Source organism: Hyperoodon ampullatus (assembly GCF_949752795.1).
Source record: "Hyperoodon ampullatus genome assembly, chromosome: 14".
NCBI classification, from domain to species: Eukaryota; Metazoa; Chordata; class Mammalia; order Artiodactyla; family Ziphiidae; genus Hyperoodon; species Hyperoodon ampullatus.
Window position 1 is genome coordinate 64,285,029 of NC_136927.1, and position 25,302 is coordinate 64,310,330.

Consider the following 25,302-nt stretch of genomic DNA (forward strand, 5'->3'; position numbering starts at 1 on the left):
GTTGGAGGTAGAGTGCAGACGTAAAACTGAAAGGAAACATAGAGGGCAGAGTATCGAGACAGAGTGAGGGCCAAATGGAGGACTTTAGGTCTTATAATTGGTTAGTGGTGAATAGTGAGATCACTTTTAGAAGAGAACGAATTTGTTCAGATCTCCGTTTTAGTACTCTGTCAGCAATGTGAAATATGAGTATAGGACCAGAGTGAGACTAGAGGCAGCAAAACCAGTTAGACTGCTGTTATGAAAGTTTAAAAGAGAGATGAATAAAGCCAGAGTAAGGATGGTTGGTGCTGGTGATTGAAAACAGTGATGAACATGAAGACTTCTAAGGCAGAATTGGCAGAACTTGGTTACTATGAGATGTTTAGGCAGGTAGGGAATACAGGCAAAGTAGATGGAAGAAGACTGGTGGTTGATGGACCTGCTGACATGTTTAACATGCTTGAAGGATTTTAGTAAACAGCCGGAAAATACTGGACTAAATGGTTTTCTAGAAGATTTCTACCACCTGTATGGGTATTTTTAGTTTCTGTACTTGGCAAACAAGGAATTCTTTAACATTTTTTATTTGTTTATATATGTTTCTGTGTTTTATATAGTCAATTAAATGAAAAGCCCTTACCTGAAGGCTGGGAAATGAGGTTCACAGTAGATGGAATTCCATATTTTGTGGACCACAATAGAAGAACAACCACCTATATAGATCCCCGCACTGGAAAATCTGCCTTGTAAGTTTTCTAAATGTTTTGATTAAAAGTAAAACTGATTCCTAAGATTTTGATATAAAGATCTCAATTACCAAAGAGTGCAATTCTTACTATTTCTTGAGGTGGCTTGCCTGTAGGTCTCTGATCACTAAATGTTTTGTATTTCCATTAGCTTCTTGAATATATTCTCCTAGAGACTTTCCATATTTGTTACCATCTATTCACAGCATTAAATGAGAATGTTTAGAAATTAGCAGTACAGTACTGCTCACCAATTAATCCCTGATTTCTGATACCTACTTTCTTTCATTTCTATCACCTTTTAACTTGAAAACTCCCATTACTTTTTCTTTTCCATTTTTGAAAAGTAACTGTGTTTTGTTGATTTGCTTAATATGTTTTGTTTAGGGGTTTTTTTAAAAATTATGGTCAAATAGACATAACAAAGTTGACCATTTTAGGTGTATATCTTAGTGGTGTTAAGTACACTTATTGCTGTGCAGCCATCACCATGATCCATCCCCATCCCCACAAACATTTTTTTTTTTTTTTTTTTTTTTTTGTGGTACGCGGGCCTCTCACTGTTGTGGCCTCTCCCATTGCGGAGCACAGGCTCCAGACACGCAGGCTCAGCGGCCATGGCTCACGGGCCTAGCCGCTCTGCGGCATGTGGGATCTTCCCGGACCGGGGCACAAACCCGTGTCCCCTGCATCGGCAGGCGGACTCTCAACCACTGCGCCACCAGGGAAGCCCTCATTTCTTTTTAAGACTGAATAATACTGCATTTTATGTATTACCATATTTTGTGTATACATGTGGTTCATGGACATTTGAGTTGTTGCCACCTTTCAGCTATTGTGAATGATGCTGTGAACATGAGGGTACAAATATCTGTTAAAAGTTCTTGCTTTCAGTTCTTTTGTGTATATATTCAGAATTAGAATTGTTGAATCAAATGATAATTCTGTGGGTTTTTTTGAGATGTTGCCATACTGTTTTCCACAGTGAATGTACCACTTTATGTTCTCACTGATAGAGCACATGGGTTCCAGTTTTTCCACATCCATGCCAACAGTTGTTACTCTGTGTGTGTGTGTGTGTGTGTGTGTGTGTGTGTGTGATGCCATCCTAATTAGTATGAAATGGTATCTCATTGTGGTTTGTATTTCTCTAATGATTCATGATGTTAAGCATCTTTTCATGTGCTTATTGACCATTTTTTATATCTTAGAACAAATGTCTATTTCGATCCTTTGCCCTTTTTTTTTTTTTTTTTTTTTTTTTTTTTTTGCGGTACACGGGCCTCTCACTGTTGTGGCCTCTCCCATTGCGGAGCACAGCTCCGGACGCGCAGGCTCAGCAGCCATGGCTCACGCGCCCAGCCGCTCCGCGGCATCTGGGATCTTCCCGGACCGGGGCACGAACCCGTGTCCCCTGCATCAGCAGGCGGACTCTCAACCACTGCGCCACCAGGGAAGCCCCTTTGCCCATTTTTGAATCAGGTTGTTTTTTGTTGAGCTTTAGAAGTTCTCTGTATATTCTGGATATTAATCCCTATCGGATATGTCATTTGCAAATATTTTCTCCCATTCTGTGTATTTCCTAAGCATTTCATAGCTTTAGCTCTTACATTTAGACCTTGGATTCATTTTCAGTTAATTTTTGTAAATGGTTTTAGTAAGGGTTCAACTTCATTCTTTTGCAAGTGGATATCCAGTTTTGCCAGCACCATTTGTTTAGTGGTCTTGGCACCCTTGTCAAAAACTATTTGACCATATATGTGAAGGTTGATTCCTGGCCTTTCTGTTCTGTTTTTCTGTATGTCTGTGTTTATTCCAGCACCACACTGTTTTGACTGCTGTAGCTTTTACTAAATTTTGAAATCAGGAAATGTGAGTCCTCCAACTTTGTTCTTTTTTGAGATTGTTTTGGCTTTTCAGGGTCCTTTTGAGATTCCATTGACTTTAGAATGGGTTTTTCTATTTCTGCAAAAAAAAAAAAAAAAAAAAAAAGCAAAGACGTTGGGATTTTGATAAGGATTGCATTGAAGTTTTCTTTGGTTAGTGTTGACACCTTAACAATATTAAGTCTTCTAATCCATGAACATAAGCTGTCTTTACATTGATTTGTCTTCTTTATTTTCTTCCAACAATGTTCTATAGTTTTCATTGTGCAAGTCTTTTACCCCGTTGGTTAAATTGATTCCTAAGTGTTTTATTGTTTTTGATGCTATTTGTAAATGGAATTGTTTTGTAAAATTTCCTTTTCAGATTGTTGATTGTTAGTGTATAGGAATACAACTGATTTTTGTGTGCTTTGTGTTCTACTTTGTTGAATTTACTTACTAGTTCTAACAGGTTTTTTCGTCTGGAGTCTTTAGGGTTTTTTATATTTAAGATCATATCATCTTCAAACAGAAATGTTTTCTTCTTCCTTTCCAATTTGGATGCCTTTTCTTTTTCTTGCCTAATTGCTCTGGCTAGAACTTCCCATACTGTGTTGAAAAGAAGTGATGAAAGCAGGCAACCTTGCCTTGTTCCAGATCTTAGAGGGAAAGCTTTCATTCTTCCACCATTGAATGTGATGTGAGCTGTGGGATTTTCATGTATAGCTTTTATTATGTTGAGTTGGTTTCCTTCTAGTTTGTTGAATGTTTTTTATCATAAAAGGATATTGAATTTTGCTGAATGCTTTTTTGCATCATTTGAGATGATCGTGTGGTTTTTTTCCCCTTATTAATGTGTGGTGTATTACATTGACTTTTCATATGTTAAATCATCCTTGCATTCCAGAGATAAATTCCACTTGGTTAAAAGGATTAAAATGTTAATCCTTTTAATATACTCCTGAATTCAATTTACTAGTATTTTTTTTAGGATTCTTGCATCTATGTTCATAAGACAGATTGGTCTGTAGTTTTTCTCTTTTTAATTTTGTTAAGCACATTATAAACATACTTTTTAATTTTTTTATTTTAATTAAGTTGTACTCGACATACAATATTGTTTCATTTGTACAATGCAGTTTTGTTTTCATGTAGCACCTTTGTCTGGCTTTAATTTCAGGACATTGCTGACTCTCGTTACTTTTTTTTTTTTTTTTTTTTTTTTGCGGTACGCGGGCCTCTCACTGTTGTGGCCTCTCCCGTTGCGGAGCACAGGCTCCGGACGTGCAGGGTCAGCGGCCATGGCTCACGGGCCTAGCCGCTCTGCGGCACGTGGGATCTTCCCAGACCGGGGCACGAACCCGTGTCCCCTGCATCGGCAGGCGGACTCTCAACCACTGCGCCACCAGGGAAGCCCGTCGTTACTTTTTTTAATATGCAGAAAATATAAAATTAAACTTTCGTGTTTCAAACAGAAACTAGGAATTCAGGCCAATTAGGTATTAATGAAATTAGATATGTAATAAATTACAAACAGATACTGTTGTATCATTAATCTTAGTTACAATTAAGTTTGGGCACATATAGCAGAAAACCCCAAAACAATAGAGGCTTGTATGAAACAGAAGTATATTTCTCTCCATCATTAAAAAATAGTCCAGTGAGACTTAAATAGCACAATACTGAATAATCCATAGCTCAAAGAAGTGCCTCACTAGAAATAAGGAAATTTTTTTTATTTTATGATAATAAAAGCAAAATATCACAATTTGTGGGATTTAACAAAAGTAGTCTTGGAGGAAGACTTAATTGCTTTAAAGGACTAGATTAGAAAATAGGGTGTAAAATCATTGATCCGTGCTTCCACCTTAAGAAGCTAGAAATAGAAAAGTTAATTAAATACAAAATAAGCGTAAAAGCAGAAGCCAGTGAAATGGAAATGAAAGAACAGAAAAATCAAAGCTACAAGTTGGGTCTTCAAAAATTTAATAATAGTGGTAACCCCTAGTAAACTTGAGAGAAAAAAAGAGAAAAACTGGGAAATGTAGTCTGCCCAAGTAAATCTCAAGATTCTGTTAAGGACAAAGGAGAGAATGGATTCAAGAATAGACACCATTCTCAGACAGAACTTCCTTTACCTAGTCCTGTTATATTTGGCTGTATGTAAGAGAGAATCTCACAACAAGGGCTTTAAAAAGATCAACGTTTATTTCTGTTTCTTACTTAAAAATAGTCATGGGAATTTTTTTTTTTTTAAAGTGGTGTTAGGAGTATGCTGTACTAGGGCATTTTTGTATTTGACTACTGAGTTCTTAGGGAGTGTGGTATTGTGTTTTCCTTCGATATTTTATCTTACAAGAAGCTATATATGTCATATTAACATTCTTTCTCAGAGACAATGGACCCCAGATAGCCTATGTACGGGACTTCAAGGCAAAGGTTCAGTATTTCCGGTTCTGGTGTCAGGTTAGTATTGGGACTGTATTTCTGTACTCCTTTTATTATGTTGCTTACACAGCCAGTGATTGTGAAAATAATTAACCTGTAGAAAAAGAGGTAAAATGGAAGCATTGAAATTTTTCTCCTATTTTTAGGTCAAAGAAATAGATTTATCCCTTAGATAATTTATGGTTTCTCTTGTCCAGAAGAATAAATCTGAAACCATTTGAATAAGGAAACATTGCTACTCATTCCAGTACTCATTATTTTTAGATTGGAGAAATCTTCAAACAAATGAGTTAAAACATTTCTGATGTGTAAATTATAACCAGCTCCTTTCATATCTAGCATTTGATTGATATAAATGACGTTGATAGATCCGTACATATGTATCACTTTGATAGATACATTAGTACATATATATGGTTATATTCAGAGTATGTTTAATAACAGACGTGATCAGTTATTTCTGATGTATTATAAATGTTTACTGAATTAATGATTTCTTTATGGGGTCTAAATAAAATTAATGGACTAGTCAAAGTGTTACTATGATGAATATTTTTAAACTTCAAACTCTTGTACTGGGCCTGTGCAAGCAAAAAGAATTTGAATTAGCTTTTTGAAAATTTAAGTAAAGATTTGTTTGACTCATTAAGTAATCACTGTGCATACGACATCTTGCTTTCTTCTGTTTCTTATGTATCAGATGATCTGTAATTAGCATGAATACTCACAAATGCATGGTTAAACATTATTAAATAAAAGTTCATATTCATAGTCTACTTGTTACTGTAAGCAAAAAAGTAAGTAAACTTTACCCTTTTGGTTTTTTGATAGGCCATTTTAATGGTGAGAGTTGACTTAAGACATTCTTATATTTCAGCAACTGGCCATGCCACAGCACATAAAGATTACAGTGACAAGAAAAACATTGTTTGAGGATTCCTTTCAGCAGGTACTGTTTCATCCACTTAATGGTTTGCCCCCTGGCTTCCAGCCCAAAACCTTTTGGTGCTAGCAGTTCAAACACTTTGGAACTTTTTGAGATGGAGTCCTTGAATTTTTTAAGTCTAATCTCATTGCCAGCTACCCTAGTACTTAAAATTTAGGAAAATGCAGATAGCTTTGTGTGTGTGTTTTGTGTATGTGTATGTGTATGTTCTGTGCTTTTGAAATGTCAGAGTAACTTAGTATTAGTTTCAGGTTTCCATTTCTAAGCTCAGTGTTTGATTTGAAATAGATATTTAAGTAAAAAAAATAGGCTTTTGGTAGACAAAAGTCTGGAAGTACTATATGAACATACTGGATACAGATAGAAAAAGAGAGAAGACTTTGTTTTGTTTTTTGGGGGGGGGTTTTGGTTTGTTTTTTTTTTTTGCGATACACGGGCCTCTCACTGTTGTGGCCCCTCCTGCTGCGGAGCACAGGCTCCGGACGCGCAGGCTCAGTGGCCATGGTTCACGGGCCCAGCTGCTCCATGCCATGTGGGATCTTCCCAGACCGGGGCACGAACCCACGTCCCCTGCATCGGCAGGCGGACTCTCAACCACTGCGCCACCAGGGAAGCCCAAGACTTTGTTTTTATGCTTCTGTATTGCTTGCATTTTTATAATCATATTTACTCCTATAATTTAAAGAATTTTTTATGTAGTAAAAAATGTAATTGGTCATTGATGACAGTATCTAAAAATAATGTTTTCAGGAGTAGTCAACAAATGTTTTAGCTGTCCTCAGAACCTGAGTTAATTTACTACTTACCTTTATTTTACAACTTTGTTTACCAGCCAACTACAGCTAAGTATTAAGTGATTTTGATATATTAAAATGACCAGTGGAAAAAAATGTCTTAATATGCAAACATCCAGTGCGTCCTTCTTTTATGGCCAGATGTGGTTGTGATTCTTTATTATCAAACCCTTATGATAATTTTGGTAGCTACAGCTTTGAGAAGTGCTAAACCGAATGCAAAGGGAAAAGAGATTGTCTGAGATAGTTGACAATAGCTGTCTACTTACTTTCAGAAACAATTATATATATTCTTTACTAATGGAACTTCAGTTATTAACATTGAAGGGAAATGCCAGTTGGCATCCTGCTAAGTAGGAGCAGATATTTTTTTAGGAGCAGAGCTTGACTAAGGCCACTTAGAGAATTATGAGTCATTCTCTTGATCTGATGTAAGCAAGGCTCCAAGGCCATTCTCCACCCTGTGATTACCTATTTCACTATGCAGTCACTGAGTAGTCAGTCTCTGGTGTGCCAGTTTCTTGGAGCATAACTTGCCGATAGCAGTGCTGAAAAGATGCGAACATGAGTAAATGTCCCTTTAGCTATTGATACCTAGAGACGTTCGCAGAATGACAGACCAGATGGTGCTAAAACGGTTTTTAAAAATTGTCACCCTAAACTCTACATCCATCCAATAAATGTGAAATAAAAAGAGAAAAATTTGATTGCTTTGGAAGAGTGACGTATAGCAAAATTAGCATCAGATTGTCTTCATAGCATTTGGATAAAGTTGTTTGGGGTAGTAAGTGTTTTTCTTGACACAGCACAACTGCTTATGGGGGAAATTGCAGGAGAAACATTTCTTTTTTTCCTTCATATTAGGCATTTGGTAAAAGGTATTATGTCAAGGTATTTCTTTTCCGGGGGGACAGCAAGCGAGATCAGGGACAGCCTTGCGGTTTGGGGAGCAGCCACAGGGACAAGGAATAGCCAGAAGGAACAAGAAATGAACAAAAAGGATAATTTTAACTTATAACATTTCTCATTTGAGTTGCTATATTTCTAGCCTATAGTGTTGTAGAATACTTGTCATAAGTACTGATTTTTTTGTTATATCTGGCATTTTCTTGTTTGAGTGGGATATGAATTCATGAAAGTGTGGGAACTGAAAGAGCCCTAGCATAAGCAGGTCACTTACTGAGCCTCTCTGGATATTTAAATGTGATTGTTCATTCTTATCCTTTCATGAAATAGAATCATTGTATGGACTTTATTCTCTCCAGGCCCTGTCATTTTTTTTCCTAAGAGTAATTAATGTTTGTAATCTTCTACAGGCCCAATTTTGGGCAAGTAATTAAATACTTTAAAAAAGCAAGAACCCAAATGACCTCTTCATTGTAACTCAGTAATGGTACTGTCCTTCAAATATGAAGATGATCTTATTAGCCACTGTAGTAGAATACAAAATTTGAGTAGTTTTTCCAGGTTTCCACTGAGAATGAGTTTTCAAATTAACTATATTTTATCTGCAGCCTCTGTTTTTCATTTCCAAGTTAGCCAGTTAGTTATTATGTGTACATTTTGGCTATATAACAAACCCAAACCTACCCAAACTAAAAAGGACCTAAGCTCTGCTCATGGTCACAGTTACTCTGCTCTAAGCAAATGAGAGAAGGAACTTTGTCAGTAGTAGGATCATTTAAAAGAAAATTATATATGTATAAAATATACAGAAATATAGATATGTATAATTTATAAAACATTATGAAATTTTAATGTATTTTCTATATGTGTGGTGTTGACCAAACCACAGACACCATTCTATGTCATGGGGAATTTAAGTTACTTATAATGCAGGAGATTTCTAACCTGAAAGTAAGTGGTATAAGGTGTTTCTACTTTTACCGATTCTTTTACTTCCTCTTTTTTTTTTTTTTTTTTTTTGGTAGATAATGAGCTTCAGTCCCCAAGATCTGCGAAGACGTTTGTGGGTGATTTTTCCAGGAGAAGAAGGTTTAGATTATGGAGGTGTAGCAAGGTAGTGATAATATGAATACTCAGAACTTAGTTCCTTTCCTCCAAAGGTATCATTACACTTTGCTTGCAAGTATTATTTTCTCAATTTTCTGTTTCAGGAAAATGAAATATAGCAAATTTTTGTACCTTTATTAATGTTGCAGTTATAAAATTTCGAGAAACATTAATTCAGCACTTTCTAAGGTACTGCTAGTTGATTTCACCCACACCACTCCTTTAATCCTCAGGATAACTCTGTGAGAGAATTTTGCAGGTAATAATGAGGTTTAGGGACTCACCAAAGACACATAACTAAGTTGTAGAGCCTGGTTGCAAGCTTTACATCATCAAACAAGAAGCCAGTGTTCAGTCCACCACCTCATATCTGTTCCACAGAACATACAAGGCCCTATAGTGTTCAGATCACTTTCCCCATCACAGATTCCTGATAGAGATAATAGTCATTCAGTTCCCAACTGAGATTAATATATGTTTTGAAAATATAGAAAGCTGTATAAAATAGGAGTTGAAATTATAAATTCTTCTTTCTTAATATTGGAGCTTCTAATCAAACCCCTAGAAGATAGACTCAAGCAGAAAATTGCTTTGCTTATTCCATAACAGTATATCACACCAGGTTAAAAATTTGCATAGTGGTGGCAGTATGGAAAGCCAAGGACTTCGTAGTCAGGACTGGATTTGAATCCTTTTTCTGCACTCAGTAGTATAGCTTGGGGCAAATATCTTCATCTGTAAAATAAGAATGATTATATCTACTTGTCTGGGATTATTGTGAAGAGTAGAAATACTGTTTATTAATATCCTAGTTCAGACCCTGAGTCTTTGTGGGGTCACTAACTGGTGGCTACATTTGAGGGATTTTTACTTAGGTTTTGTTTCAAAGCTCACATTTCAAACGTATGAAGTAATCACAGGTAAATAACAAATATGAATAGAAACATTTAATTTTGTATTAGGTAAAGATAATTCAGGAGGGCAATCATTCATTCTTAACTAGAAAATTAACTAGCAGTATTAAAATACAAGCAGGATTACTACCAGAGGCCATAAACCAACAAGAAAGGAAATCTCAGGCACGAGCTGATACCACATATATTGACCCAGATTCACTCTGCCTACTGTTCTGCCAGACCTTCACCCATGTTACATAGTTAATAACTATAATCTTACGTTAGTGTTGGTTGGTATTTTCACAGCATTTGAATTAGAGCTTCTCAGTATTTTCTTAATGAATGAGTAGCTTGAATTAAGTGCTTTATTGCCTCTGTGAAATTGGAAGGTTTTTCGTATTTATCTAAGATTTAGAGAGCAGTGGAACTTAATGAGAATCACTGAGGGGCTTTGTAATGGATGGAATAATGTTAGACTTGTTTCAGCTGTTCTAACCACATGGTTCAACAGTGAATTTTAAACTTGCCTATGTATAGTATTTCACTGATTCTAAGACTAAATTTTTCATATTTTAACATCTCTGAAACTGAGATGTGTATTACAATTGGAAAAATTTTTTTAGTGGTTCATCAAATAATGTTGTCTTTAAAGTCAATGATGTCTTAGATTCTTTGAAGTACGCAGTGTGTAAATATCTCTGTACAATAGATGTCAGTTTGTACAGAAGCAGTGAAAATCAATATGAGACTAGAGAAATATCACCATCAGAGGAGTATAGATTCCTGAGAACTTTATAGCACTGCTCTTTGATTTATTGGTATGGTTACTTACAAGATTTTTCATCCTAAATTTTCTTTTGATTTCAGAGAATGGTTCTTTCTTTTGTCACATGAGGTGTTGAACCCAATGTATTGCCTGTTTGAATATGCAGGGAAGGATAATTACTGCTTGCAGATAAACCCCGCTTCTTACATCAATCCAGATCACCTGAAATATTTTCGTTTTATTGGCAGGTTTATTGCTATGGTAAGTGCAAGTGGAGAATTGTGTTTACTTTGCTAATTCAGCAATACTAAAGCATTGTTTCTTTAACTTTCTCATTTGAAATTTTCTCATCATTAAGATATGTCTAAGATTGGGCTTGTTATACCTGCCCTTTTCCCAGAAATATTCCATAATAGATCATATGACAGGGGAGTTTGTTTTGTTTGTTAGATGAGTTCTTCATTCAAAAAACAAAAACATTCTGAAATACAGTGAGATGTAAGATATAAAATCTTTTATATCTTATAAGATACAAAATATCTTAAATGATATTGTTTTCTTCTTGCATAGGCTCTGTTCCATGGGAAATTCATAGACACAGGTTTTTCTTTGCCATTCTATAAGCGTATCTTGAACAAACCAGTTGGACTCAAGGATTTAGAATCTATTGATCCAGAATTTTACAATTCTCTCATCTGGGTTAAGTAAGTTTGTTTCCTTTTAATTTATCATTGTTGTGTTGGTAATGTATTCAGACTGTAAGCATGTAATTGGTTTACTGAATTTAAATGGTTTACATTAAACCTGTCTCATTATTCAATATGATAAATTTTATAGAAATATCTTAGGCAAAAATGTGATTTTAGAGCATAATGTTCCAGTTTTGTTGTTAATTCCAATGTTACAGTTTAACAATAGTTATTTAAGAACATAGTCCTTTAGTTAAAAAAAAAACTCTTACATGACTGAATTAGTGTAACGGTTTTACTTTCATTTGGGCAGAGAAAACAATATTGAGGAATGTGGTTTGGAAATGTATTTTTCCGTCGATAAAGAAATTTTAGGTGAAATCAAGAGTCATGATTTGAAACCCAATGGTGGCAATATTCTTGTAACAGAAGAAAATAAAGAGGAATATATCAGGTAAGAGAGAATGCTCCTTTTGACATAGTTTTTAGCCTTTCTGTTGGACTGTATAGTATGCTGATAATTGCTTAGTAATACTAGTGGACAGTATGTCAAAAAATAATATTTGCCTTTATACTAATTATTATGAGAACTGCTCATGTATTATTAAGGATGCAATACACCACATCCTACCTTGTAAGTACATTGAGAGAGGAACAAGAAAAGTGCTATGGGAGACATCCTTTCATCTAGCTATAATCATGGAGCAAGAATCTGATGGTATTTAATTTGAGCCTTGATGGTTGGGAAGGATTCAGTTATGTAGAAATAAGAGCAAAAGTTATATGCAGAGATACAGAGGCTGGAAAGCACAAGTCACAAATCGTAAATAGAGAAGAGTTGCCATGGTGCATGATGCTGTCAGGCAGAATTGGTAACCCATTTGCCATCTCCTGCATTTCAGAAGCCAAGGAAAATGAAGAATCTTTAGCAGATGTTGTGGCTAATAAGTTATGATAACCCTTAAGAGAACAGTTAAAACAGATTCTTGTGGAGGCAGCAAGGTAGAGGGACTATCCTGCAGGTTAATTCAAACTGTAAACCTTACAAAGAATTAGTCTAGTGGATGCTAATGAGTTTAATCCCCCCCTTTCTGATATATTTCAATTTAACCAGAAATAGGAAGATTTATAAAGTAATAGAAAAGAATTTTGGTCATATAGAACTTTCAGTTTTTCTCCAGAAGTGGGAGTTTTAAGGCTAGAAGCAGTGCTGGATCACTTTTTTAAATACCAATTCTGTAACTACTATGCCATGTAACATCATGGCATTGAAAAGAATCTCAAATTTATATGCAGATATTTTTGTGGGGAATATTTGAAGATCAGGTAAAATTTTTAAGTAAAAAGATGGTTTTCTTAGTGTAGTCTCTTATGCTTTGCATTAGTTCATACTTTTAGTCTCAAGAGTTATTAGTTCACTGACATATTCTCAACACCAGTTCAGTCAGATGGGGGTGAGATTTCACATAGCTGCTGATTCTTGAGTTCCAGTTTCTGGATCTCTTGCCTGCTTTTCTACTTTTAAAATATTAACATATCCTCTCCACATTTCTTATGATTAATATTTGCATGGTATATTTTCCTCCATCCTTTATTTTCAATCCTTTGTCTTTCTGTTTAAAGTATGTTTCTTAAAAGCAGCATATTCTTAGGTCTCACTACTTTTATCCATTCTGATAATCGTTACTTTTAGTTGCAATTGGTGCATTTAAATTTAATGTTATTACTGATATGATTGGACTTAAGCCTGCCACCTTGCTATTTGTTTCTTCTATTTCCCAATTTCTTTTGTTCCTCCTTTCCTGCCCTCTTTTGTATTAATAATTTCTAGTTTTTCTTTTTATATATCTTTGGTTTTCTCTTAGCTATACCTCTTTAATTTTTAGTGACTGCTCTAATGAATATATTCATCCTTAACTTATCACCTTTAATTAATAATATACTAATACATTAATATTATATGTAACATCATAATTTATAATTAATATGCTACTTGTACATCATAAGAGGCTCATAATAGTATAATTCTGTTTATCTCATTTCAGCCATTTGTGCTGTTGTTATCATTTTATTTCTTATGTTTATGACCCCATAATAATATATTCTTGCTTTAAGCAATCAATAGATTTTAAAAGAAATTAGGGAATAATAGTCTTTAATATTTATTCACATTACTATTTCTGGTTCTCTTCATTTCTTTCTGCGGATCCATTTTTTCCATCTGGGATCATTTCTCAGCCTTAAAAACTTCCTTCACCATTTCTATTAGTGTGTGCCTGCTGGCAATAAATTCTCTCAGCTTTTATCCAGAAACATCTGTATGTCATCTTCAGTTTTGAAGGATATGTTCACTAGATTTAGAATTCTAGGTTTATAGTTTTTTTTTCTCTTTTTTTTTAACACTTTCTTTCAATAATGTAATTCTGTTATTGTCTTCTGTTTTTGATGATGTGAGCCACTGTTTCTGTTGTTTTCTGGATGAAATGTATTTTTTTCCGTGGCTTTTCAAAGATTTTCTAAAGGTTTTTTTAGCATTTTGCCTTGTATATATGCGCTTTTATGTTCTCCTGATTGATGCCATTTCAGCAGTTAGGGAATATTTTTGTGCTTTTTCTCTGTAGATGTTCCTTTTGCTTCGTTCCCTCTTCCATACTTCAGAGACTTCGGATACATGTATATTTAACCTTTGATATCATCCCAGATGCTGTTTATATTTTTTTCATTTTCTCTATGCTTCAGTTTGGGCCATTTTGATTGATCTGCATTTGAATTCACTGCCTTTAAGTTCATCCAATTAAATTTTCATTTCAGATATTCTTTTTTTTTTCTTTTTTTTTTTTTTTTTTTTTTTTGTGGTAAGCAGGCCTCTCACTGTTGTGGCCTCTCCCGTTGTGGAGCACAGGCTCCAGACGCGCAGGCTTAGCAGCCATGGCTCACGGGCCCAGCCGCTCCACGGCATGTGGGATCTTTCCAGACCGGGGCACGAACCCATGTCCCCTGCATCGGCAGGTGGACTCTCAACCACTGCACCACCAGGGAAGCCCTCAGATATTCTTTAATTTCCATTTGCTTCTTTCAAGAGTTTCTGTGTTGAGAATCTTCATCTCTTCATATATTTTGTCCATCTTGTCCTATAAATTAGTTAATACATTTTTAATAGCTTTTAGAAAGTATTTACTAACTTCAGCATTGGGCTATCAGTTGGGCTTATTCTATGGACTTTTTTTTTTTTTTTTTTTTTTTTTGCGGTACGTGGACCTCTCACTGTTGTGGCCTCTCCTGTTGCGGAGCACAGGCTCCAGACGTGCAGGCCCAGCGGCCATGGCTCACGGGCCCAGCCACTCTGCGGCATGTGGGATCTTCCCGGACTGGGGCACAAACCCGTGTCCCCTGCATCAGCAGGTGGACTCTCAACCACTGCGCCACCAGGGAAGCCCTATTCTATGGACTTTTCTCTCTTATGGGTCACATTTTCCTGCTTCTTTGCCTATGTAGTCATTTTTTATCGTGGATGATACATGGTAGAGACTCTGAGTTCTTTTTTTTTTCCTCCCCTTTGAAAAATATTGAGTTTTGTTTTGACAGGCAGTTAAATTAAGGACAGATCACATTGATTGTGCAGAAGCTTGCTAGAGCTAGTCTACTTCCATTTTGCTTTTAATCCTAAAACATAATGTTTATTCCTAGACCATGGTTCATAGTCCTTACAATGGAAAGCCCAAGGTGTTTTACCATTACCTTGTGAGAATTAAGCTTTAATTCTGTCTCTACAGCCCTAGGTGGCTGCTGAAATTTCTGGTTGGGTCTTTGGCTTTCCAGTTGTTCATTGCACAGGGTTCCTTGGAGTTTCATCGTCCTAGACGTGTATTTAGGAGTGAGCTAAGGAGTTGAAGTGTGTTTCTGTGCAGATTTGGGAGCTCCTTTTCTTTGTCTTCTTTCTTCCAGGGATTTTTCTGTAGCTGCTTTGGCAGTTTTAAGCTCCCAACCTCACGTCTCCTCAACCCAGTACTACTGTTGCTTTTAGTTTGAGTTTCATTTCCCTGTGCTCTGTGTAAGCTGGGAAGTGCCCTCAAAGGAAAAGCCTGGTAAATGCGGCTCTGCTCCAGTGTGCCAGCTTCCTCCAAGAATCTTGTCCCCACCAGCTTCTGCCTGCCTTTGGTTTCTCTCTGATGCCTTCAGACATTTGTTTTCTGTAATTTGCCCAGTGTTTATAATTATAATCACCCGGAAGATTAGTCCAATACAACCTACACTGCCATTTTCCAAACTTTCAGAGTTTTAATAAACTTTAGGACTTTGGTTGTCTGAAATTGTCATGAAGTAATCAAATGCCTAAAATACATGTTGGTTTGCTTGTTAAAATTGTTAAAATAAATATTCTGTAATAAAACAGCAAGTTTGTATTTGATGTGATTTTAACTCTGTTAATGTATCTATGTAGATGAAGATCAGAAGAAAATCTAATATGATTCAATCAATATGTCCAAAAATTTGAGTCAGTCAGTAGAAGTTGAGCACTGAATATTTGACATAAAGGAATTATTGTTCACTTTTTTGGTGTGATGATAGAATTGTAGTTATGTTTTTAAAAAACATAAATAAAAAAATAAAGACGCAGACATAGAGAATGGACCTGAGGATACAGTGGGGGAAGGGGAAGCTGGGACAAAGTGAGAGAGTAGCAGTGACATATATACACTACCAAACTTAAAATGGATGGCTAGTGGGAAGCTGCTGCATAGCACAGGGAGATCAGCTAGATGCTTTGTGACGACCTAGAGGGGTGGGATAGGGAGGGTGGAGGGTGGGAGGGAGGCTTTAAAGGTAGGGGATATGGGGATATATGCATACATATAGCTGATTCACTTAGTTGTACAGCAGAAACTAACACAACATTGTAAAGCAATTATTCTCCAATAAAGATGTGAAAAAAAAAAAAAAAAAAAAAACCAAGGGCTTCCCTGGTGGCGCAGTGGTTGAGAGTCCGCCTGCCGATGCAGGGGACACGGGTTCGTTCCCCGGTCCGGGAAGATCCCACATACCACAGAGCAGCTGGGCCCGTGAGCCATGGCTGCTGAGCCTGCATGTCCGGAGCCTGTGCTCCGCAACAAGTGAGGCCACAACAGTGAGAGGCCCGTGTACCGGAAAAAAAAAAAAAAACGAAAAAAAACTTTTAAGCTGCTTCAAGAAAGGAATAGCTTATACCCCTGAATCTCCCCCAGCATTGAGCATAGCATTGAGCGTAGCATTGCGCATAGCATTGTGCATATTTTAGGTTAAGACCTTAGTTAATGATGAACTAACCTTGAGTTACAGAGATTTTGCATAATAAATTATGCAAATTAAAATAAAATTAAAAGAGACCTCATCTTATAGAAATATATACTGAAATGTTTGTTTAAAATGAAATTATATGCTATCTAGGGTATGGATAGGGGCATAATGAAATAAGATTGGTATTGAAGCTGAGAGATCTGTACATAGGGTTCATTTATTTTACTTATATATATATTTGACACTTTTCATAATAATAAAGTTTTTTAAAATTATTTTTATACTCAGAATTTAAAGGTAAAATCTAAACTTCCTCATAGTTTTTTTTATATTTATTTACCAGAATGGTAGCTGAATGGAGGTTGTCTCGCGGTGTTGAAGAACAGACACAAGCTTTCTTTGAGGGCTTTAATGAAATTCTTCCCCAGCAGTATCTGCAGTACTTTGATGCAAAGGAATTAGAGGTAATGAGTTGTTCTTTCCTCTGCAGCATGCTGGTAAATAATGCCTTCAGGTGTCTGTTTTCAACTCACTTTACCATCTTTCCAGTGGCAATACTAGTTTTTATTCTGGCAGTATGTTTCTGAAGCATCCCCAGCGGTTAAAAGAAGTCCATAATTTATCCAAATATATAAAGTGTTACCAAAAAAAGAAAAGTATTAGAACCTCTGTCCAGTGAGTGACTTAGTATACCTGAATATGTGTATATATGACACCAATCATGGAAACTCAACTTTTACAAGTAATATAGATAAAATTCTTGATACACAGTTTACAAGGCAAAGCCTCCTGATTAAATTTTTGAAAGTTGTTTAATATTAGTCTTAACTATATCTAGCATTTTTATATAGGTTGTACAGTTACCTAAAGAAACCATTTGTCTTTTTCATCCCTAAAGGTTCTTTTATGTGGAATGCAAGAGATTGATTTGAATGACTGGCAAAGACATGCCATCTACCGTCATTACACTAGGACAAGCAAACAAATCATGTGGTTTTGGCAGGTTTGTCTCATTTTCCTTCTTTTGGAAGACATACCGTAATTTTTGTAGATATTGCTTACCACATATGGAAATGAGTCACAGAAAAAGTGTACCAGTATGTTAAGGATCCTCATTCCATTCTATGCATTACAATAAATGAATACCGATTATAACAGCATTCTTTGACTATTGCCAAGTAAGCAACACACACCTTGCACCTTTGCCCAGAGTATAAGACAACCCCAGATAATAATATTCCCCTGCATTTGATCTAAATGCTTTTGGAATTTTGTAGAACTGTCTGAAGTATGGTTTTCATCATTCATATCTCATTAAGAATTATTTAATGTTTAGAAGGTGTAACTTAAGCGAGAGCCTTGGTTTGGAATCATAATGGTGTCTCTTCACAAAATTTCTGCTATAAGCACATGAAAAGTTGCTCAGCATCACTAATCATTAGAGAAGTGGAAATCAAAACCACAGTGAGACATATACCCATTAAAACGTGGCTTTTATTAAAAAAAAGAAAGAAATAATCATCCTTGGTGCGGATGTGGAGAAATTGGAACTCTCCTGCATTGCTGCTGGCAATATAAAATGGTACACCACTGTGGAAAACAGTTTGGTGGTTCCTCAAACCGTTAAACATAGAATTAATATGGTCTAGCAATTATACTCCTAGGTATACGCAAAAGAATTGAAAGCAGGGACTCAAACAGATACTTGTATAACTATGTTCATATCAGCATTATTCACATTAGCCAAAAGGTGGAAGCAACCTAAAATGTCTATCAAAAGATGATTAGATAAACCAAATGTTGTATATCTATATACATACATACAGTGGAATATTGTCCAACCTTAAGAAGAAAGGGAATTCTGACATAGGCTACAACATGGATGAACCTTAAGGATATTATACTAAGTGATATCAGCCAGGCACAAAAGGACAAATATTGTATGATTCCACTTATATTAGGTATCTAGAATAAGCAAATTTATAGACAGAAAGTAGAATAAAGGTTACCAGGGACTGGGGAGAAGTGAGGCAGAAGCAAGGAGATAAGTTTAATGAAATGAGTTTTTGTTTGATATAATAAAAAAGTTCTGTAAATAGTGGTGATGGTTACACAACAGTGTGAATGTACTTAATGCCATTGAATTGTACACTTAAAATGGGAAATTTTTATGTTAATGTATATTTAACCACAGTAAAAAAAAATGTTAATGCCTTCTAATTATGTAAAGAAATTTATGTAAAGAAATTCACAAGAAGCTGAGGTGACTGGGCTTCTGTAACAAATACAATTAGTACAGTAGGATAAAAATTCTTTACCAAAAAAAATTTGGCTGAGACAAAATTCTTGTGCTACAGGCTAGAAAGCATTCTCTAGACACTTAATGTTTTGAGTCAGAATTGTAGGAGTTAAAAGCCACATAATTCTGGCAACACATAGCTACACCAAAACATAAAGAACGCTGAGGGAAGAACATTACTGGGATATATCTTGGTCAGAATTTATGAGCTTGATTTCATTTGTTCATAAAACCAAAAAGTCTGTTCTGACTCAACCTCTGTGTCCTTTGTAACCACATGAATTTCTATAGGACAGGCAGATCTAGAGGGAAAAGGAGGGGTGCCCTAGAAGAGCTGATCTTGAGACTGCATGAGTAAGGAGCTCTTGGGCCCAGGGCACTCTTCTTTTTCTGTTTCCCTATAAGGATGTGGTACTAGGATTGGTATAGGGGAGGGTTGGTAGGGCTTTTGACAAACATGGAGAAGCTCTACCATCCACAGTGGTGGGTTCAGTCATTTTCCAGTGCATCTGACACTGGGAGTTTGGTTAAGATTTGAAATGATTTTTTTCTTTCTTGTTTAGTATTCTGAACATCACATATGACCTATGTATCTCTTTAAATGTGCTTTTAACAGTTTGTTAAAGAAATCGATAATGAGAAGAGAATGAGACTTTTGCAGTTTGTTACTGGAACCTGCCGATTGCCAGTTGGAGGATTTGCTGACCTCATGGGTATGACTACAGGATCACTTTTCCTATAAAGAAAATTGTTTATCACACTGCTGTTATGTTAATGTGTATACAGTGTATCAAATAACAAAGACAAGTATATTTTCTTGACACAGTTAACCTGGATTTGTGTCAACTTTTAAATCACTTTATAATCCTTATCTGTAGAAGTTTTTAACTCTTAGGCTAGACCCCACCTTTTAACTCAGTAGGATAATGGCCTTCTGTATATGTAGATCTGTTTCTTCATTCAGTCATATGGCAAACATTTCAGTGTCTCCTATGAGAGACACTACTATTGTTTGTATTATATTTTAGTGACTTGTTTACCACTCTTCCCTGTTATACCTGGAGCTCCTTGAGATATAGATCCATATCTTCATCTTTTTATTTCTAGTGCCTAGTACAGTGCCTGTCACATAATAATCACTGATTAAATTGTATGTTATTTTGAAATGAATGACCTTAAGAATATTTATTTTGTGACTAAATAAGTAAATTCAAATCTTTCTTTAACACCAGCACTATGCAAGTACCACGAGAGGATCGAAGTTGTGATCCCTAAGTCTGTTTCAGCTGGAGAAGAGAGAGACAGAATTAAAGAATTAAATAGGCAGTTCTGGATACAGTGTGTGGAACCAGTTCAAGACTTTAAAAGCCAGACCAAAAGAATTTGGACATTTCTTAGGGTTTTGGAAGCTATGGGAACTTTTTGAAGACAGGTGAATTTGCTGAAGCTGCCTTTTAGGAAGATTTGATAGTAAGGTATAGCATGCAGATGGAAGAGCCTGGAAATAGGAAGAATGATTAGAGCAATGATAAGAACCTGATCTTAGGAGATAAAATACGGATGGAAAAGAAGAGAGAAATGCTAGAGAAGTTCCAAAGGTAGAAATAGGACTTGATTAGAAAACGAAATATAAAGGAAGAATGTTTACCATGTTATGAAACATGGAGAAGTTGTGAAGTGTAAAGAATCTGCTGAGTTTAAGGTGACTATCAGGCAACCAAGTAGAAAATCTCAGTGAGGGGACAGCTTTACGGGTGTTGTTAAAGCACGAGTTTAGAGGTAAGAGTAGAGAGAGAAAGTAGACTCATAAGAGCAATGAAGCAGTGACATTTGAAGCTGTGAGAATGGATGGGCTTATACAGAAATAGAATACAGAGAAGAGTATAGAGAGCTGTTGCTTAGAAACATTTAGGAGTGAGACATGACTAGCCTAGAGACAGACTTAAAGGAGAGGCCAGAGAATAAATATTTTAGTCTCTCCGAAGCAATATAGAAGGGAAGTTTTTATCTAGTGCTACAGAGAAGGAAGTCTCAAAAAGGATAACTCGTAAGTCCTTTGAGAATGCTCTGTAGTTTGAAAAAGAGAAACCATGGTGGTGGTTGGAGAGGTAAGGAATAGTGACCAAAATGAAGAAAAAACTGGTACAAGCTTCTCAGTATAAACTGGAAATCTGATTATTAAAAAAACAAGAACTAGGTCTTCTCTTGGGAATAATACTTGGGGTTGGATGGAGCAGTCTAAAGCAACACAAAAGGATACCTGTGGAAGACAGACAGTGAGATTGTGGTTCATCGAATTTTAGAGGACATTGGTTTAACCTTCCTTCCACCCAATGTAGGAAAAGAAAGTTGTAAGAGTGATGTATATAACAATTTAATCTGGTGGTTCTTGACCTTATCAGATCTAATATCCCATTTTTTTTAACATATTTATAATATCCTCACGGAATGAAGTTGGTAGATGTGAAATAATGTATCTACAATCTCCAAAAAATACAGATACATAACACTAACTGTAATATAAAGAAGAAAAATTTTTAAAATGATTTATAAAGAAATAATATGTATTTCAATACATGTACGTTTGGGAAAAACTCTATTAGAAGACACAAAATGTTGTTCCTATTTAGAAGAAAAGATTTGGGCTTAAGAGAAGGTCAGAAGCCCTTCTGTATAAGAATCACTGGAATATGAAAGAACAGATAGAAAAGGTAAGAAATAATAAATAGACTTAAATAAATATAAGAAAAAGAGGGAAATAACCTAAGTGAATTAAGGATAATATACCTGCCAGAATAAATTATAGCTGATCGAAGTAGAGAAAAATGAGGTAGATCTTATTTCAAAGTGTAGTGTCTAATCATGAAATTCCATTATAGGCCAAGGCTCTGATATGTACAAAAGCCTCAGAGACCTTTTTAAAGCTGAAATAGGCTGAAAAATAGGAAAAGAGGTGCAAGAGTCTATCTGAAAGTTGTTTCGTTTAGGGACAGTGTCAGAGTAAGATTGAAAACAACAGGCAACCTGAAATTAACTTCAGTACATAATGTTTACAACATGATGTCTTACAATTCCATAAAATTTTAGAAAGCATCCAGGGTAATAGTATTGATAATATGACATATTTGTACAATAGCCTTTATCAATGAAATTCACTAAAATCCTTCATTTCATATTTCTCTGCTATTTTATTTTATTTTATTTTATTTTATTTTTTAAATTTTTATTTTTGTCTACGTTGGGTCTTCCTTGCTGTGTGCGGGCTTTCTGTAGTTGCAGTGAGCGGGGGCTTCTCTTCGTTGAGGTGCATGGGCTTCTCATTGCAGTGGCTTCTCTTGTTGTGGAGCACGGGCCCTAGAGCACATGGGCTTCAGTAGTTATGGCACGTGGGCTAAGTAGTTGTGCTTTGCGGGCTCTAGAGCCCAGGCTCAGTAGTTGTGGTGCAGGGCTTAGTTGCTTCATGGCATGTGGTACCTTCCTGGACCAGGGCTCAAATCCATCTCCCCTGCATTGGCAGGCGGATTCTTAACCACTACGCCACCAGGGAAGTCCCTCTCTGCTATGTTAATATTAAGATTCTAAGTCTATTAAAAGCAATCCAGACTCTACTATTACATACTAATTAGCACTATTAAATGAAACTTTCCATCTGTGTGGTTAGAAATGCTGTAATATATTGAGAGAATGTGCCAGTACATAAACCATTTAATAATTTCAAGCTTAATTATTTAATAATTTTAACTATCCTTTTTCATAATGACCATATCCTATGTTACTGGGCTTTTCGCATAACTACTTGTGAAAACACTTCAATGTGATTAGATACAAAAGTACTACCACTTTATATTTGTACTGGGTTTAGTCAGGTGGAACATGAGAAAGTTCTTTGGGTATGACTATCTTACATATGGCAAAACAATAAGTGTGCCTGGCCCCTTCTTATTTAAAAGTCCAGTAGTACTACCAGTCCTTATGACCACCAGTAAATGCTTCTTAGGGAGCAGTAGTGACCTTTTTAGAAAACCAGTGCTTAAAGATAACCATTAACAGCTGACTCCAACACAAGGTAAATGAGAGGCAAGAATGGGGTGTTAAGTGTATAAGGGTCTGCCCTATAGGACCTATAGGCACAAGCATTGTTAATATTGAATTCACTAGGTTGTTTACATTTTCTAAAGTTTTAACAATTTTCTATTTAAATCAAGTTTTGTAAGACAGTGAGCTGTAGTTTCCCTATTGTGTTTAAAACTAAAATTAAGCTTTTTATGTGTTCTGTTCTTATGTGAGGTATTATTAATTTATAGCATTCTGTTATTCTGGCTAAGGAATACTAGATAAAAGTGCATTTTCTCCTCTTGGGCATACATTAACAATGTGGTTCTCAAACTCTAGCTCTCAATCAGAATCACCTGGAAGCTTGTTAAAACACTATTGCTGAGCCTCACCCCCAGAGTTTTTGATTCAATTCAGTAGGCTTGGGTTAGGGCCTGTGGATTTGTGATTCTTAACAAGTTCCTTGGTGATGCTGATGCAGCTGGATTGGGGATAACAATTTGAGAACCATTGCACTATCAAACTGTTGATGATTTCACTTTTAGGGAGCAATGGGCCACAGAAATTCTGCATTGAAAAAGTTGGGAAAGAAAATTGGTTGCCTAGAAGTCATACCTGGTAAGTAAAATCAGAAAGATTCAGTTATATGTATAACTGAATCACTTTGCTGTACACCTCAAACTAACACAAAATTGTTAATCAACTATACTTCAAAATAAAAGAAAAAAAAGTGTAGAAAATAGCCTTTTCTCATTTATCCTGTATATACTAAAATGTGTTAGAAATTAGAAATGGAATACTTTGCCCATGGTATTGAATTATTTTTAATAGCTTTAGTGAGACATAATTTATGTAACAAAAAACTTACCCATTTTAATTCAGTGATATTTAGTAGATTTTCAGAAAAGTAACCATCACTATAATCTAGTTTTAGAGTATTTCCTTCACCCCAAAACAATCCCTGTTGCCATTAACAGTCAGTCGCTCCCCCGACCCCGAATTTTTTTTTTGAAATGTGATATTTAGAAAACTTAACTTTTCTCTGTAGGCAGAGGAAGAAATCAAGTCTAGATAGCTGTAGGGAGAGCTACTCTAACATGGTGACAGAAATACTATTTTCTCATAATAAATGTAGTTTAACCACATTTCCAAAAATGTACAAAACTAAAAACAAACCCTAATCTTAACTCTAATACAATATATTGGAATTCAACCTAATGTCAACAATAGTTGAACTTTATTTTGTGGGACATTTCATTGGTCATATATATACCTTGCTGGATGTTTGTTTATTTTCCCTATCTACCCTTTTTATTTGTTTTATTGTTTGCTCCTTTGTATTTTCATACATGTGGCTTTTTAAAAATAACAGCTTGGCATGTTTGTTGAAAATCAGTTGACCTTAAATACATGGGTTTATTTCTGGGTTCTCAATTCTATTCCATTGATCTATATGTCTGTCCTTAATGGCAGTAACATTGTCTTGATTACTGTAGCTTTTCAGTGAGTTTTGAAATTAAGTATGCATTCTCCAACTTTTTCAAGATTGTTTCTGCTCTTCTGGGTTCTTTGGATTTCCATATGAATTATAAGATCAGCTTGTCCATTTCTGCAAAGAGGTCAGCTGGGATTTTGATGTGAATTGCTTTGATCAGTTTGGGGGAGTAAGGTCATCTTAACAGTATTAAGTCTTCTGATCCATGAATATCAGGTGTCTTTCCATTTGTTTAGGTGTTTAACTTATTTCAGCAATGTTTTGTGGTTTTCATTACACAAGCCCTGCATTTCTTCTGATAAACTTATTCCTAAGTATTTTTTTCTTTTTGAAGCTATTATAAATGGAATTGTTCTCTTAATTTCATTTCAGATTATTCATTGCTAGTATATCAAAATACAATTGATTTTTTTACATTCATCTTGTACACATATATTTTGATTTGATCTTTTCTCCCTTTTTTTAAACTTGGAACAGATTGTGCCATTACATTATTGTGAATAGCTTATCTCAGTCACACATGAAAACCAGCCTCATTACTTTTTCAAGTTCCATGTTTCCATTTGTTCATTTCCATAACCGTAAATTTATTTTCCTTTTGTGGATAGCATTATTTCGTCTGTTGCCAAACATCTACCAGCACCTTATCCTATAAATATAGCAGAGAGCCAAGGCTTTAGGGCAGATTCACTACCTGTTACCTTGTGAAGGTGTTCTTAATATGGCCCAAAATTAGAAGATGCCTTTAAAAACTCACAGCTAAGAATATATTGGACAGAGAAATTCAGTCAGACGAACATATTAGATATTAGAGCCGAAAACTGTTTTATTCTTAATGGGGTATACTTAAAACCTTTTGATAAGAGACCTGTGACTCACAAAGCCTGAAGTATTTACTGTCTAGCCCTTTACAGCAAAAGTTTGCTGACCACGTATAGATTAGGGTGGATGGGAAAGCTTGAGAGGAGTAACATTTTACTGAGTACCTGCTGAGCACCAGTACTGTGCTATATATATGCTTGTTTATTCTTCGCTC

General features: G+C 35.6%; 1 protein-coding gene across 1 annotated transcript in view; it reads left to right on the forward strand.

Annotated features, from left to right (window-relative positions):
* ITCH (itchy E3 ubiquitin protein ligase) overlaps positions 1–25,302 on the forward strand; it is a gene marked incomplete at its 5' end in the record, with an annotated part of 75,313 nt that overhangs the window by 49,685 nt on the left and 326 nt on the right. The window contains 11 exons of the mRNA XM_079719557.1: positions 600–728; positions 4,987–5,059; positions 5,919–5,990; positions 8,713–8,801; positions 10,558–10,717; positions 11,027–11,160; positions 11,459–11,599; positions 16,763–16,883; positions 17,318–17,422; positions 19,335–19,431; positions 23,317–23,389. Of these exons, the coding sequence (XP_079575683.1) occupies positions 600–728; positions 4,987–5,059; positions 5,919–5,990; positions 8,713–8,801; positions 10,558–10,717; positions 11,027–11,160; positions 11,459–11,599; positions 16,763–16,883; positions 17,318–17,422; positions 19,335–19,431; positions 23,317–23,389 (1,194 nt within the window). The remainder of the gene's footprint in view (positions 1–599; positions 729–4,986; positions 5,060–5,918; positions 5,991–8,712; positions 8,802–10,557; positions 10,718–11,026; positions 11,161–11,458; positions 11,600–16,762; positions 16,884–17,317; positions 17,423–19,334; positions 19,432–23,316; positions 23,390–25,302) is intronic.